Source organism: Orcinus orca, chromosome 12 (assembly GCF_937001465.1).
Source record: "Orcinus orca chromosome 12, mOrcOrc1.1, whole genome shotgun sequence".
Lineage (NCBI taxonomy): Eukaryota > Metazoa > Chordata > Mammalia > Artiodactyla > Delphinidae > Orcinus > Orcinus orca.
The window spans coordinates 50,804,179-50,820,512 of NC_064570.1; the positions used below are offsets into that span (position 1 = coordinate 50,804,179).

Below are 16,334 nucleotides of genomic sequence, written 5' to 3' on the forward strand. Positions count from 1 at the left end.
AGAGTTAGTAAGAGCTCAATACACATCAGCAATGACAGATCACGTGAACACACCCCTCAACAGATCACAGCCCATCAACTCTACACCTGAGAACTCTAAAGAAAGGAGGCCAGAGGCCCGGGAGTCAGGGAGTCTTCATCTTGCCCCTCTGGTGCCTCCTGCGGGCTGGCTGTCTTCTCTGGCATTTCTGTTCTGAGCCTTGGCTCGTCCACTGGTAGCCCTGACAGCCGCAGTGGTGAGCTATTACGTATGATCCCAGATCCTCCACACACTCCCCTCAAAGAGCCTCACCATCACAGATGCGCCTCTGTGGGCCGAGGAGGGAGGCAGTTTTGAGGGGCAAGGCACTGTTCCCTCAGCCATTGGGGCTCTTGCCAAACATGGATGGCCCTGCTCCCCAACACTGTCATGCAGGGCCGTCGGCCAGGCAGGTTTGAGTGGGCAGAGCCCATTTTCCAAAGGGGAGAGACGTTGTTGCATCTGATTTCTAAGAACAAGAGAAGGGAACAAAACCCGCATCATAGAGTAAACGCACAAACCCGCATCATAAAGCAAATGAGGGGCAGCAGTTATTTCCTAGGTTTATCCCCAGAGTTAGTGTAATGTCAGACATATAGTAGGCGTTCAGGAAACATTCTTTCTCTCTACCCCATTCCACTCCCCACATGGAGCCCAGTGCCCTCACATTGCCCCTGCTTGTCAAAACCCTCATCCTGGGGTCTCTCTGCCCGTCACACGTCTCCTTCTCTCAACCTCTTCTCCTCAGTGCAATTCCCAGCTGCATGAGGTGGTGATCACAGGACACCAGGCTGATGGAATGGACTCATAAACCTAAGAGTATTGCCATTCTTTAAAAAGGAGGTATTTACTCTCCTATTTAAGTTGGTGAAATCTTAGACCCTATGTCTTAAGTGTAGGATTTCAAGTAGTAAGCGGAAGGCACGATTTGAATGGAGAGAACTTCTACCACTCCATCTGTCACTGAAGAGTTGTCTGCCCCATCCCAGCCCATCTGGTGGCCCAGATGAGGGGAATCCAGGACCCTTCAAAGGGGTCTCAGGTATTTAGCTCCCTCCCCCTTTCTCTTTCTGCCTCCTCCCAACAGAGTCCTGGGACGAACTCCCATCCCAACTCCAACAGCCCCCCTGTCCTTCCTTTTCATCTCTGCTTCAGCCCTTTGTTCTCCTGGAATTAGGTCCTCATCTACTGTCTGAGTAATCTAGCCAAAGGGAAGCCCAGACCCTTGCTCAGAACAAGCTCTGAGAGAGCCCTCTCTGTTAGAGCCCTAGATGCACCCCAGGAGAGCCCCACTAGCTCAGGACTTCTGCCTCTCAAGATCTTGGGTGAGAGCAGAGAAATGGAGCCCACCAGTGCCTGCTGCCTTCCACTCCAAGCAAGCCACTGACCGTGGCCAGGAAGATGTAAGCAGAAGTGGAAAAAAGATTGGGTCAGCAACTGGCAGTTTCAGTCACTGCTGATTAGAAATGTTCCTTCCCTCCTGTTTCCTCCTGTGGCACTTTGTCTCCTCATCTCTAGTACTTCCTCTCTCTTGTCCCATAGTAGGAGCCAGACTCTCAGCTTCATGAGGTCTCTCACTCATATTTGAATCCTCTGCAGCCCCAGGAAAGGGGCCTGTTTGAGGCATATCCTAAATAGCTATTTATTGAGCACCTACTGTGGGCCAGACACTTTCCACACAATATTTCTGACTTATTATAAGTTATATCTTATAATTTATTATTATAACAAGTATATATTATTATTGTAGGTATTATTATATTCAGTTTACATATACAGCAATTGAAGATCAAGTCAGTCAAGTGTTTAGTCAGGATTTGACTTCAACTGACTCCAAAGGTGGCTTTCAAAATTATCCCAGGGATTTTCAAACCATGCAAAATGGGCTTCAAGGGGTCCCTCAGAGGTTCTAGGGCATAGGAGAGAGGGGATGGGAGCAGATGGTACTCCAACACTGCCCTCTTTAACCAGGGCCTCTTCACATTAGAAGAGTGGGGTTCTACATTTGTGTAGTTTGAACAAAGTTTGCACAGCTAAACGCATTTGGAAACCATGGAGATAAACCATGCTGAATTGAGTGGCAGTATATTAAAGTAGGAGAGAAAACCCCTGGCCTCCTTACCCATTTGTCACCTAGCTGCCAGTCCAGGTGCCAGCTGCAGGCCCTCTGGAGGGCTGTTAAGTTTTCCCTCCACCCAAAGAAGTGCTCAGTATTGCTCTGAAATTGCATCCCAAGTGAAAGCAGTTGGTATTAAGAAACCATATCTCTTTAAGGGGGTTTGACCTAAGTCATAAACCTGGAAGGGACATAGAAATGTCCTTTGTGTCCTCCCCATGGTGCTAATCAAAATGGTTTAAAACCGCAGAAGCCAGAAAGTGGCATGAGGCTGCACAGGACAGTAGGTATCGATGACGTGACAAACTTCTCAGTCCTCTCTCTCATGTGAATACCTACCCTGGCCTCCTGTTGTCTTTTTTTTTTTTTTAATGTGCAACTCTTTTATTTAAAAAATTATAAAATATTATTAAAGGACATAAAAATGAATAAATCAATAGTTAAATTATACCCATCAATTGACCCAATATCATGATGGTACTAATGCTACCCAAATTACTGTGTATATTCCATTAAATATGTTCATGTCCTATGACCCAATAATACTTCTAGGAACATAACCTGTAAAAACTTCCTCAGAGACATGTGCAAGGAAATTTTTTGCAGCGCTGTTTGTAATTCCTCCTGCTGTCTTGATACATCATGCCCATCGCCTCTGTCAGTGGACTCTGAAGGGATGTATTCAAAGGACACGTTTCCCTGTTTTTTTGCTGATACTCAGGTGAAAATCTGAGAGCTCTCCTCTGTCTTTCATCCAAGATATAATCACTAAGAGCTATAAAGAGGTTTTAGGGCTTCCCTGGTGGCGCAGTGGTTGAGAGTCTGCCTGCCGATGCTGGGGACGCGGGTTCGTGCCCCGGTCCGGGAAGATCCCACATGCCGCAGAGCAGCTGGGCCCGTGAGCCATGGCCGCTGAGCCTGCACGTCCGGAGCCTGTGCTCCGCAGCGGGAGAGGCCACAACAGTGAGAGGCCTGCGTACCGCAAAAAAAATAATAATAAAAATAAAAATTTTTTTAAAAAAGAGGTTTTAGATAACAAAAGCTTCCTGACATTTGCATTAACAGGAGATGCTGTAGCATTCCCAACCACAAGTATATCCAAGCTTCAGAATTGAAGTGACTCTGACATTGTTATTACCACTCATATGCTTTCCATGGGTTGGAGTTTGATTCCATAGGGTATGGTGTTGGGTGACGGATAGAGAACAATTCAGCAAGAGAAAGAAGAATGGGGATAGCGCTCGATGTGGGGGGCGGGGAATGAGTGAAGGTGCGGCACGGCTTATTCATTCCAAGGAAAGAGAAGAGTTTGTGCAGGGACGCCACGGGAAATCATGCTGGGAAATTTGGGGTTCAAGTCAAGCAGACTGAGCTTTCTTTACTCTGTGGAAACCAGACATGGCTGAACAGGGAAGTGAGCTGATGACCACAGAATTTAGGAAGACAAATCTATTGGCCATTATGGAATGATACATAATAATAAGAATAGCAACTATCTTTTGATTAATTCTTACCGTTTAATGCTTCACATTATCCTATTTAATCCTCACAACATGGTAGGTGTTTGACAGGTGAGGCAACTAAGACTCAAAGAGATGTTGGTCAGTCCTGGCCAGAAGATACTTATGGAGCACAATATGCCAGGGCCTCTTCTGAGGTCCAAGGATGGAGCTGTGAGCAAGACAGATGTGGGCCCTGCTCGCTGACAGCGTCCAATTCCAGAGAGGCAAACGTTAACAAATGTTAACAAATGATTCTGAGGGGCCCCTTTTGGAGACTGATGGGCTTCCTTCCAAGACGCTTCTTGTCAGGCTCCAGCCCAAAGCCATATAGTCACTTGACTCCTACAATACTTTTGAGAAACAAGCTGAAGAAACGGAGGCTCGTAGAGAATAGAATGATCAGGTCCAGGAAGGGGCTCAAAACCTGGCCATTGGCTCTGCATTCACTGTGCTTTGCACACAGACACACTGATGAGGCTTCAGATGTGTGAGAAAGGAGCTCTCTCGTGTTGCCCGGGACAGCCTGTGGTGTGAAGGGACCTTGGAGATCCTTCCTAACTCCTTATTTCACACCAAAGAAGCACAGAGACGCTTGCACAGAGGGTGGGTGGTAAGGGCGTCTAACTCCCAGCTCATTGTTCCTTCCATTCTTCCACATGACTCTATTGTTAGCTAAAAAGTTTCCTCTGAATTATGAATGAACAAAAGGAAATTATGCATGTGCTTGTGGGTCTGTGTGAGACAGAGAGCGACTCACAGGCAGCAGCACGAGTACCGGGGCTGTGAAGATATCCGGGGTGGCTTTAGACAGATTCACAGTCAGTCTATTCCTGGTGGATGTGAGTTCAGCGTTAGAAACAGCCACCACCATCCTTCATTCTACATCCATTCACAGCTGGGTTTTACTATACACACGTCTCCCGCATCGCCCAGGGAACAGACCCGACCACGTACGAAGTTCTCGGCGCTGGAGAATGCCACCTCCCATAAAGGCGGTTGGCAAGCGCTTTGCGTGCTCTGTTCCTTTAGGAGCAAGATATTTTCACCTCTATCATGTCTGACTGCTGTCCAGTCACATCTGCCTGGCCTGGCTGTGTCAGGCCAGACCCATCTGTCTTCCTGACACCTTCGCAGCAGCTGGAGGGGCTAGTGTGCTTATTATCTTTGTGTGAGCACAGGCCATTGCAAAGGCTCTTCCAACCTGCTAGAAAGTTCCCTCTCTTCCTCCTAGAGCTAATTCATGTGCTTTGGATCCTGAGCAGGTCCCGAGGTGTGACAGCTTCCCGCTGCTGTCTTGTGTGACTGTGAGGCACCTCAGAGAGCAAAAGTGAAAATGCCCACAGCTAGTACCAGGTGCCAGGAGCGGAGCCACTTCCCCTCCACATTCATCACCTGGAGAGCTTCCCCATAAAGACAAGCCAGACCACCTTGCTCAACTCCATGGCTGTGGCTCATGGGGAAAGTATTTCCCTGGCCTTTTGCTCAAAGGACCTTAGGCTCCCATGGATGGTGTTGTGAGTCGGTCTGGTGGTTTCCTTCCTGTCAAACACAGGAAATTAGATTTGACCTCCGCTCTGATCACTCTAAAATCATTCTTGGCACTGAAGACTTCCTGCCTTTGTAATCAGAGCATCTATTATCACCCTGATTATCGCCGACGCTCCGATGGGGCAGGCTCCAAAGGCAAATGCGATTTCCGTGGTTCCTCTTCCCCATGTTGAGTGCAGATGTCTTTAAATGCAGTGAAATCATCTCTAATAAGCATGTGTCGGCATTCAGATGGCCCTAGGGTGTATTAACAGTTTCCCGCCAAAATGCACCACCCCAGCCCGTGCCAAATCACCTTAGGGGACCCTTCCAGGTCCAACAAGGAAAAGGCAGAGAAAATCTCAAAGTAAATCCAATTCTCAACCAAACTATTATGTATTTAGGACAGACTTCAAATGTGATGCTGTACTTTTCTCAGCACTACTGGAGAACCGTGCACTTACCAAGTACATTGAAAAGAGGAGGAAAAAAGGAGACAGCAGAAAACCACTGCACCCTGAGATTAAAGAAGGGAAATGGAAGTGAAGGCTTCCCAACTTCTAACTTAGATTTATTCTGTAGGGAAGCTGCTTCATTGTTCAGAGCCTGAAAATAGGATTAAGGATTACTCGCACAAAGCTTTTGTGTAAGTTACTTATACTGTTTCTGCAAAGTATATTGATTCATTTTACATTCATTGAACCCATATTACAAATATATTTGCATGGAGCTGTGGAGAGTCAATGATTATAAACTCTGTAATGCGAGGATCCCATTTTTCACCAAACACTTTGCCCAGGACCTGGTACACAAGAGACACTCAGTAGATGTCTGTGGATGAATAGGGGGAAGATGCAGAAGATAATCCTCGAGAAATTAAAACTAACTGGAGGTTCCAGGCAAGCACATGCATAATGGTAATACAAGGCAGATGTGGAAAGCATCTTTAAGAAAAGCACAAACAAAAATTTGGGAGTTAAAGGTAGAGGAAGATGACATCCAGATGGCAGGACACGGAAATGCTGCCTGTGAAGGGGTCTGCCTGGGCTTTGATGGCTGGTAGAGCTTCTTTGGAAAGGAGGGAAGGTAAACACCTTCTAGAGAGAAGCAAAAGCACTAGCTAAGGTGGAGACTGGAAGCTGGAGGAACTTTCGGTCAGAACCAGTATGCCCAGATGGGAGTGTGCAGAAGGGCGGGGAGGCGGGCAGAGAGGCAGGCAGGGTGCCTCCTTCCCTCTGTGGACCACCTGATGCAGGTCAGCCATAAGGCCAGCCCCAATCCCACTTGCATCCTCACAGCTGCCCTTCCAGGTGGAGAGCATTGCCATTTTACAGCTAGCGACGGGCAGCTCCAGGATTTGTCCCTAGGTTTCTCTGGCACCAAAGCTCTTCCTCTCTATCCAGGCAGGAACGATGTTCTTGAGACCAAAGAGAGCCCTTGATCTTGTGCTAGAGTACGGACTTGGTGCACGGGCGAGGGGCATCCACAAGGGGCACTAGGGAGAGTGTGAAGACGTGACAGTTTTTGCTCTAGAAGGAATAAAGCGTGAGGTGAGGACATCTGCTAGAAAACCTTTGTAGAGGGTCAGGTAAGAAGTTCCCGGATTGGGGCAGCAGGGATGGAAGAGAGGAGACCAGTGTGAGAGGCATCCTTCTAATAGCTTCAGAATAATTAAATGTGGGGAGCAAATAAGGGACAGGAGGTAGAGATATCACTGAGGTTTCAGAAACATGAGAGGTAGGAGGGGATGCTGGTTCTAGGGAAAGAGGATGAATTCGTTTGGGACATACAAAACAAGTCACCCCCTAAGTATTGCCTAAATATTGATTCACTACTCTCTCCTCCTTCATGTGTCCTGCACCTTTTAATCTGCCATGTGGGAAAAGCATTTATGCAGCAATGCAACTCATGCCACAATCACTGACCAGGGACCAGCTGTGGACCAGGCACAGAATTAGGCTCCTGTTGTCAAGGAATCCCTCATCTAGTGGGAGGTTGGAGTGCGTGCGCTGACAGACCTGAGGGTTGGCGAGGTGCTCAGTGTAGGCGGTGAGTCTTCTTTCTGCACACGCAGAGCAGGGCATGGACCTCTCACAGACAGGGCTTCTGAGACCCAGGACAAGCACAAAATGCCCCTCCATTCTGCTGCGTCCTTCTTGTCTCAGGGTGACACCAGTGGAGGCGGAAAGGACCTGAAGTCGTTTTGGCATCACAGCACTACAGAGGTCTATTTGGAGCTTCATGGAACCTGGTTACAGCAGGCCCGGGGCCCACTGAGACAGGACTGATCAGGAGGGGTCTTTAAAGCTCTAACATGGGTCAGCATTTCAACCTGCTGGAGGAGATCCGTTTTCCAATGCTCTATTCCCTGGGAGAGCAGAGAACCTCTGTGTAGAGGGGGAGGCCCTTAGGAGTGGCCTCCAGTGCTCCAGGCTCCTGCCAAGAGCAGGCACTTCTGGCCTTTCTCTGTCGCAGGAGGTCACTCGGGCCGCCGCCTTGGACTCGAGGGCCAGGTGGGGACAGGAGGCACCAGGTAGGTGCCAAGGCCCGAGGCCTGCTGTCTCATGGCCTCCCTCTCTGTGCTCTACCTTCCAGCCTCAAGCCCTTCTCCGGACAGGCAGGACACCCGGCGGCCAAGGAGCAGGAACCCCTCTACCTGGTCCGTGGAGGATGTGGTCTGGTTCGTGAAAGACGCAGACCCGCAGGCTCTGGGGCCCCACGTGGAGCTCTTCCGGAAGCATGTACGCGCAGTGGTGGGCCTGGGGGCGGTCAGGGGGCTGCGGGGGGCTCTGCACTGTGCCCGGGGGCACCACTCAAGGGAGGCCAGACGGAACCACAGGGTTCTCAGAGCGGAACAACCACCTAGTTTTTTTGTCCCATCCGTTCCCTCACTTTGGCCTTTATCAGGAGTGCCTGTTTTCCTGCCCATCCATCCGTCTGTCTGTGCATCCGTCTGTGCATAAACAAACATTTATAGCACACCTACAATATGCCAACAGACAGTGCCTATTCCTAAGCTGCTTTGAGGATTAAATGAGAAAATGCACATAAAGTGTTCAGCACAGCGCCTAGCTCGTAGATGGCCTTTGATTAGCAGGCCATCTACATATTTGCATAATTATTTAGGAGATTCTAAAATATATAAAGATGGTAATTTTTTTAAAAAAGGTAAGAATTGGTACTTTACCTGCCAAGCTTCCTATGTCAGTTATCGACTGTTGCTATAACCCGTCACCACAAACGTAGTAGCTTAAAACCACACAAGTTTATTATCTTACAGTTCAGTGGGTCAGGAGTCTGACAGGGGTCTCACCGGGCTAAGACCAAGGTGTCGGTGGGGCTGACATTCTTTCTGGATGCTCTAGGGAGAACTCATTTCCTTCCCTTTTCAGCACTGAGATCCGCCCTCATTCTTGGCTCCTACCTCGCTGTCCTTATCCTCAGAGCCAACAACATCAAGCTGAGTCCTTCCCAGGCTGCCAACTCTTTGGTTTTTTCTTCTGATTTCTTCCTCCACTTCGAAGGGCCCTGTGATTGCACTGTCTCCTCCCTCCCCAATAATCCAGGATACGCTTCCTATTTTAAAGGCAGCTGATTAGGAGCCTTCATTCCATCTGCAGCCTTAATTCCCCTTTGCCAGGTAACCTAACATATTCACGGGTTTCAGGGATTAGGACGTAGCAAGGACCACAGAAGGGTTATGTTTAGACAGATCTGGGTGGGAGGACTCTGGCTTCCTTCCAGCATGACAGGAGGCAGTGGAAGTCTAGGAAGTGGGGGAAAGAGAGAACATTCGGCAGTGAGGCCCCGTGGAGGGCCCGCAGATGAGCTCTGAGTGACGCAGGGTAGGTGCTTCATCAGTGCTGGCTGAGTGGCTGGCTGGATAGAGGAATGAGAGGGGCTGCTCTATGAGTCCTGTACTGTGCCTCTTCTCCCCACCTGAGCACCCAAAATCTCTACCCTTGGTCTCTAGTAATCTGAAAATAGCACTATAGGTGAAGGAGGAAACCCAGCCTTACTAAGGAGTGATACAGTGTGGTAGTACAGGGGAAATGATCGGCTACAGCAGTGAAAAATGTGGTACCTACTGGTATGCTCTCGGGGTTCTTGTACATGCAGCATAGATGACCTTTACAGTGTCCCTCCCACCTTCCCACCTGCATTAGGTGTTCTTATTTTTTTACATTTTTATTTATTTATTTTTGAACTTATTTATTTTATGTATGTATTTTTTTGGCTGCACTGGGTCTTCATTGCAGTTCAACATGCAGTCTGGAGGGTTACATTTTCAGAGACAAATGGGAGCAATATCGGGACCTCAGAGGATTGGCATTCCCTTAGTAATTATTTGTGCTAAACCCTCAGATGAAGCAGGTGCATTATTTAGTTGTATGCCACCTAGTATTATTGACAGGGCCAAAAAAACACCTGAAATCCCTTATAGAGTGTTGTTAGCAATTTGGTAATCAGCGAAAGGCAGGTGAGTGTCCCACGAAAAGAAACCAGAGATTAGGATGATGGATGGAAGTCAGGGCCTTATACCAGCACCTGGAATGGAAAGGTAACTACTAGTTTCAGGGTCTAATGGGATGATACTTTGCCTTAGTCAGTCCAGGCTGCTGTAACAAAGTACCACGGACTGGCTGGCTTATGAACAACAGCAATTTATTTCTCAGTTCTGGATGCTGGCAGTCCAAGATCAGGTTGCCATCAAGGTCTGCTTTTGGTGAGACCCTTCTTCCAGGTTTCGGACTGCCATCTTCCCATTGCATAATCCCATTCACGAGGGCTCCACCCTCATGACCTAGTTACTTCCCAAAGTCTCTCCTCCAAATACCACCACTTGGAGGTTAGGATTTCAGCATATGAATTTGGGGAGGGGGGAGGGGGGGCACATTCAGTCCATTGAACACTTCTTGCTTGTTTAGCCCTAGATTGGATGAAGAGATAAACGTATGTGGGATATTGGGAGTATGGCTGGGACTATGTTAGATTCCTTCAATCAGGAGAGAGCAGGAATATAAAAGATCCAGCGTGTCAAACGACCCCAGGGAGACTATGGGAAGAGGAGCACATAGTATTTGTAGGCTTTCGTTTATTTTCTTAAGGTCTTGCCTTGGGACTAAGAGAATATGCATCTAAGTCAATCCATATTCCCTTACTTTACTCCCTGACCATACTCTAACTATGGCCACTCTCTGATTACTTTGACCACTTTCTGGGTTTTCTTTTTTTCTGATTCTGTTCCACCAGGAGATTGATGGCAATGCCCTCCTGTTGCTGAAGAGTGACATGATCATGAAATACTTGGGCCTAAAGCTGGGACCTGCACTGAAACTCTGCTACCATATCGATAAACTGAAGCAAGCCAAGTTCTGAAGGTGTTTAAAAGACAGAAGCAAAATCCAGACAACAGATCTCCAGATCCTCTTCTGCCTTAACAACATTTGCCACCATCCCAAAGATTCTCTCCTGAAAAAGAACAGCCACAAAGACTTGGTCTTTTTATAAAACTCGTGCATCATGACCTTTTAAAAAATTCAACATGGCCCTTTTGAAAGGTTCTTCTGTGTTGATGATTTGCCAAAAAATTACAAAGAAGCCTGTTATTTTTAACATTTCTGGTAGGTTGGTTGCTCTTAGGGTGGGTACTGTTTTTATCATGAGAATGTGGAGAACTGAATGCTATCACCCAAGGAGGACACTGGAGACGTCCAAGGATGTGAGAAGAACCTTTGTCCCTGCAGGCTCTGCGGGGACGCCCACCGCAGCACTACCTGTCTTTAGCTCTGACTTGGGGACCCTATCATTGTGAGCCTTGCTTAATTCAGCTCTGGAAGCTGTCTTCTGAGGATAAATGCCTCACCTTGCACTATCTGGAAAACTTGAATTCTTTCACTCTCTGAAAGAGAAGGAAAAAAAGTCTTTTCTATTCCTAGTTATCTGAAGTACTGTGTTTCCCCACTAGAGGGCAGACTGCTCATGTATTTTCCGGACCCTCACTTCAGCAGCCTGATATTCAATACCCAGTGGATGGATTAGGGTTTCTGTGAACAAGACCTAGCCTACACAGACACAGGGAATTTATTCCACAGTCAGCACCACAGATTGCAATTTGGGAAGAAACCGTCTTCTAGAAGGTTCTAGTTCATATCCAATCATTACTGACTGACTGAGGTGCACCAGCAGCAAAGTCAAGAATTTGGAAGCACGTTCTTCCCAGATGGGGCTTTGGAGTTCCTTCCCTTCCAGCGTCATTACTGAGGTGTCGATGTATTGGCATGCCGCAGAGCTTAGTGACATTTAGCCATGGTGTTTCTTTAAAAAAGAAGAAAGATGTCTCTACTAAGCTTTGAAATGGGAGAGTGTTGATTTCTAGTTACATCGTGGGATTATATAGTTGTATGTGTGGCTAATTTTAATAATAATAGCATGTACACAGACATGCTATTATTGGGTTTAATTCAATTTACAAATAGGTTTTCCTTTCTCACCGTGGAGTAATAGAAAAAAATTGATTTCTACCCTTTTGCAGCTGTGTCCAGGGACGGACAATGAATCCACAATTTACTAGGCAGAAGGGCAGCCTTGTCTCCATTCTTCTTTTGATCCTTTTCCTTTCTCTCTCTCCCTGTCTCTGTTTTCCTTCCTCTCTCACTGAATAGGAAACGTATCTTCAAAATGAATTTGCCTTTGCCGCGGGCGTGTCCTCTTCCTTAAAAAACGTCTGTAGTGCTGTAAGGGAGGAGATGAATACTAGACTTTGTGATCTCTGGGAGGGGGAAGATCAAGGGCCACTCAGGGCCTCCCTTGGCCCAATTGCAAATCAGAAAAGGCACACCATCCTCGGGATGCAGCCTGGACGGGCGTCTTGGCCCGTGAGTGGAGCAGTGTGGGATTACAGCCTTCTCACCCCTCCACCAGGTGACCTTGTGCAGGACAAGACCTGTACAAACTTGAGGGCAGCCCTGGGTAGATCTGGATATTGATCCTCTATAAAGCAGTTAGAACTTGGACAAGGATCATAAGAAACATTCCAAGCCATGCTCTTAGACCCACTTGATGAGTGGTATTTGAGAAAGCACATCAGAGCAAAATCCTTTTTAGACACGCAAATGGTGGCGGACTTAAAGCGTGACAGAAAAGGGATAGAGCAGAGTGTCCTAAAACTGCCCATGGAACTGAGCTTGAGTTATCAGGCTGTGGGAGAGCTGAATGTCTTGGTCCCGGCACCTGACAGAACTACCCTGAATCAGGCCTTGGGACAGCGTCTTCAAGATTTTGAAACAATAAATGGACTCTATCCCTCAAAGTTTGTAAATCGTGAAGTGCTCACTGCTGATCTGGAGTTGGATAGTTGCCCTCAAAAAACCATGGGTAGGGCTTCCCTGGTGGCGCAGTGGTTGAGAGTCCACCTGCCGATGCAGGGGACGCGGGTTCGTGCCCCGGTCCGGGAGGATCCCACATGCCGCAGAGCGGCTGGGCCCGTGAGCCATGGCCGCTGAGTCTGCGCGTCCGGAGCCTGTGCTCCACAACGGGAGAGGCCACAACAGTGAGAGACCCGCGTACCGCAAAAAAAAAAAAAAAAAAAAAAAAAACCATGGGTAGTGTATATATTCAGAACGGCCAGTGTGAAAACAGTGAGATCCAGAAAATCCCACGACAGCCTATGTTCCTCACTCCACCATTTTTGCTCAATTCTCTGAAACTTGTGGTGCCTCTTGCATCAACATATACCTCATATAGAGATTTTCAAAACTTTCTACCATTCTTAGTAGTGCCTCCCTCGGTACAAACACATCAACATTGGTGCCGCCAAATCAAAATCATCTGCAAACAATGTCAAGGAGATACTCGGAGTCGTTTTCAGGGGAGAGAGATTTTCCCATCTCAAGTCTAGGAGAAAACTGGGTCCACGTTCATGTGGAACTGCTCTCACAGAGATGCTATCTCATTTTGCATTAAACTTTAAGCAGGACAGATTGCTGAAACCATGATATTTAAGGTTTGACTTTTTAAAAATCTCATTACTCTTGAAATGAATGCTGTCGCATCAGAGAATAACCTAAGGAGGAAACTCTTCCTTTCCTGTTTTTGCACTGAAATGCAGTTAGCCGACCAAATTATTGTTGCAATACTGCAATTAAATTAATTTTCACCCCTTTCAAAAATCTTGTGAAACCAGGCAGTTCAATAGCTTAGCAAATGTAAAACATACCAGGCCATCTCCTCTAAACGGACCTTAGGCAGAGTCATGCCACGTGTGTCATTCTCATCTGAATGGGAGCTTATTTGGGGGCCCTTGAACTTGTACAGATGTGTTACTTGTTATTCCATGGCAGTAGATTTGCTCCAGGTTGTGGTAAACAATGATATAGTTTTGCATAATTTCAAATTAGTGTGTGTGTGCTCATGTTGCAAACATTTCCAATTACACTTGTCTGTTAAACACGTTTTAAAAAAAATCTAGAGACAGTTCTGTTGCCTAAGGCATTTAAAATATTTTATGAGGCACATTATTCCCTTTGTGAAGACTTCAGGTAAAAGAAGTGCATTTCGTCTCTCTCTCTCTCTCTCTCTCTCTCTCTCTCTCTCTCTGTGTGTGTGTGTGTGTGTGTGTGTGTGTGTGTGTGTGTGTTTCCTGACACTGTAGTGGGAAGAGCCTTCGAAAGTGGCTGGGAGTGTAGCAGCTTTTGCATTTGCTTGGTTTCAAATGCCTTCCCAGCTTTGTAGCCCTGAGGCAGAACCCTCTCTAAGCTGTTACTGCCAAGTATCCCCTCTAACACCAACAGGGTGTGCCCTGGAGGCAGCTGGGGGACAGTGCTGGGGTTCTGGGCCTGCCCAGGTCAGGTGCTAACTGGACTCACCAAGCCAGCCCAGGCTCTACTCCATGTGACTAAGGGGACAGGCCTCGCCTGGGAGCCCAGTGGGCTGGTTTAGTGCCCACCAGAGCTATACAGCGCTTCCATCATTTCTCTTCGGCAGGGCTGCCTCGTATTTTCCTTTACAGCAGGAGAAAGGAGTGGGGAGCTCCTCAGGAAAACCAAATAGGACATTAAAATACACTGGGGAGGAATACTGCGTGAGAAGGAAACAGTAAAGAAGGGAAGATAAAAATAACTGTCCTAGGAAGACGATAAGAGAGCACCTCTTCTAACAGGCCCAACCCTCTGAGCTACAGTAACCTATTTTTGTATTTATGTGCTGCATGGAAGATTTCTTATTTTATTTAAATTAAAAGTATGTTTTTTATTACTTTCTGAGATTGTTTTAGGAGAATCTTGTCATGGCTCTGAAGATGATTGGAAGTGCCCAGAAGTGCCCAGGGACTTGAAGTTAGTCATTGTCAGAAGGTCTTGAAAGATGGAGAGACTCTGCTTTCTAAGAAACTAGCCAGGTTTCCATACGTGTGAGTGGGAGGTGAGTGCTGTGTGACATTTGCTCTGATCTGGTGCTTTTTCAACTCTTCTCCAATGGCTTAAGAGGAGAAGGAGGAGGAGATGGGACTCACGTTTTTTTCCTTAAACCTCAGATAACAAGACAGGCAATTGGGAAGGAGGAGATGATTTCTCAAAGCTGCAATATTTTGTTAAGGAGAGGGATGAACACCTGTCCGTGGTCTTGGTTTATTTTTTGTTACAAACTCACTCCAAGAACTAGGTAGCTGCCCAGCTCTGCTGTGGTCTTGCCACGTGCCACGTTCCCCATGGCATGAGATGACCGTGCTGAGAAGCCCAGCGGTGAGCCCAGCAGATGGTCTGCCATCTAGAGGTACAAAGAGTCCTGTTCCCATCTTGTGATGTCACCCCAGTGGCTACTTTCACAGGACTCCTGGCCGTGCTGCCCCGGGAAGAGGGCTGGGAGCCTCAGCTTCCAGGGTGCCCTTCCCTCCAACCATTATCCTAATCGAAGACGATTCCTTCATGGACAATTGGAAGCTGGATTTTTGGAAATCTAGCATTTACTTGAAAGAGAATCGTTCTTATTTATTGCCACCAGTTAAATATTATGGAAACATGTCTGCTAACAATTTGCTTTGTGTAATTTGTTCTAATGCTAATAAGCAACAGCTGGGACACTTCCTGTGGTAAATTCCTCTGTGGTTACAGTGGTATCATCACACATGGACTTCACCAAATCACTGTACTTGAGAAGAACGCTCACTCTGGCTCTCCTAGGCTGCAGGAAATTCCCCTAACTTAGAAGCAGTTCTGGGCAAAAGCGTATTTTTAGAGGAGGATTTGCTTTTCTTTGCTCCCTGCTTTTCTAAACAGGGCCCCAGACCTGTGCTCTTAAAATCCTACATAGAGAGCCTGGGGTTCTCCTCACGCTCAGCATTGAGCTTGATTTCCTCCAGAGGAAAAACAGCAAGCAGAGCTAAAGAATGACCCTTTCCTCCAGGTCAACGTGCTGTATGCATAGTTGATATGGGGCACAAGAAGGGTGGAGACGAGTCCGAGGGCCAAGAGCTGCTCAGCAGTTGGTTAAGTAATGATAGCTGACAGTGTGGGCATCTTTCCGTCCAAAGGGTCTAAATATACCATTCGGACTTGCTCTGGGCTGCCAGCCCACCATTCTCTGCTCTGTAGCTCGACCACATGACCTGAGCCTTCGAGTTGGTTCCCTCTATTAGATGCTTGTTGTAAGGGCCAACACAAACGTCTTCTATTGATTGGATCCTACTTTGGAACACAACCAAAGCCTTGCTTCTCCAAACAGCTCACTATGAAACAGCAGACCCACACTGGGTGTCATTTTACAGTAAGCATATGTGACCGAAGGCTACCTCCATCATAAATGTAGCATCCTCCAACCTTAGGCAGCCTCCACCTCCCCATCCAGTGCTGGGACGCCTTCCCCACAGCCTGACCGCTTCTCATTAGGGGGAGTTGACTCCCATAGGAAGTGGCTTATTTCTCTGTTGGACAGCTCTGGTTGTGAAAACGTTATTTCTCAGGGAGACACAGATGTCTGTGAATCAGACACAGACGTTTGAGATGAAGCCAACTTTGCAATCTTTCTCTTTTTTAACAGAGCTTGTCCATGCAGTAACCACACCTATAATACAAATTGACATTGGCGAATAGATCCCGGCTCCACTACATTAGCGTAGAGGAGCAGACACTGAATATCAATGTGGGACTCAGATAGGTCATAGCCATCAGATTCAT

General features: G+C 47.2%; 1 protein-coding gene across 8 annotated transcripts in view; it reads left to right on the plus strand.

The window, feature by feature from the left end:
- SCML4 (Scm polycomb group protein like 4) overlaps positions 1 to 14,418 on the plus strand; it is a 107,502-nt gene extending 93,084 nt beyond the window's left edge. For 4 of the 8 annotated variants that reach the window (XM_033418724.2, XM_033418725.2, XM_033418726.2 and 1 more), the window contains 2 exons: positions 7,759 to 7,904; positions 10,417 to 14,418. In XM_033418724.2, the coding sequence (XP_033274615.1) occupies positions 7,759 to 7,904; positions 10,417 to 10,542 (272 nt within the window). In that variant the 3' untranslated portion in view covers positions 10,543 to 14,418. Of the gene's footprint in view, positions 1 to 7,758; positions 7,906 to 8,555; positions 8,804 to 10,416 lie in introns of those variants that run through there. The other 4 variants (XR_007470521.1, XR_007470520.1, XR_004480600.2 and 1 more) reach the window with 3 other exon arrangements.
- The last annotated feature ends 1,916 nt before the right edge of the window (positions 14,419 to 16,334 follow it).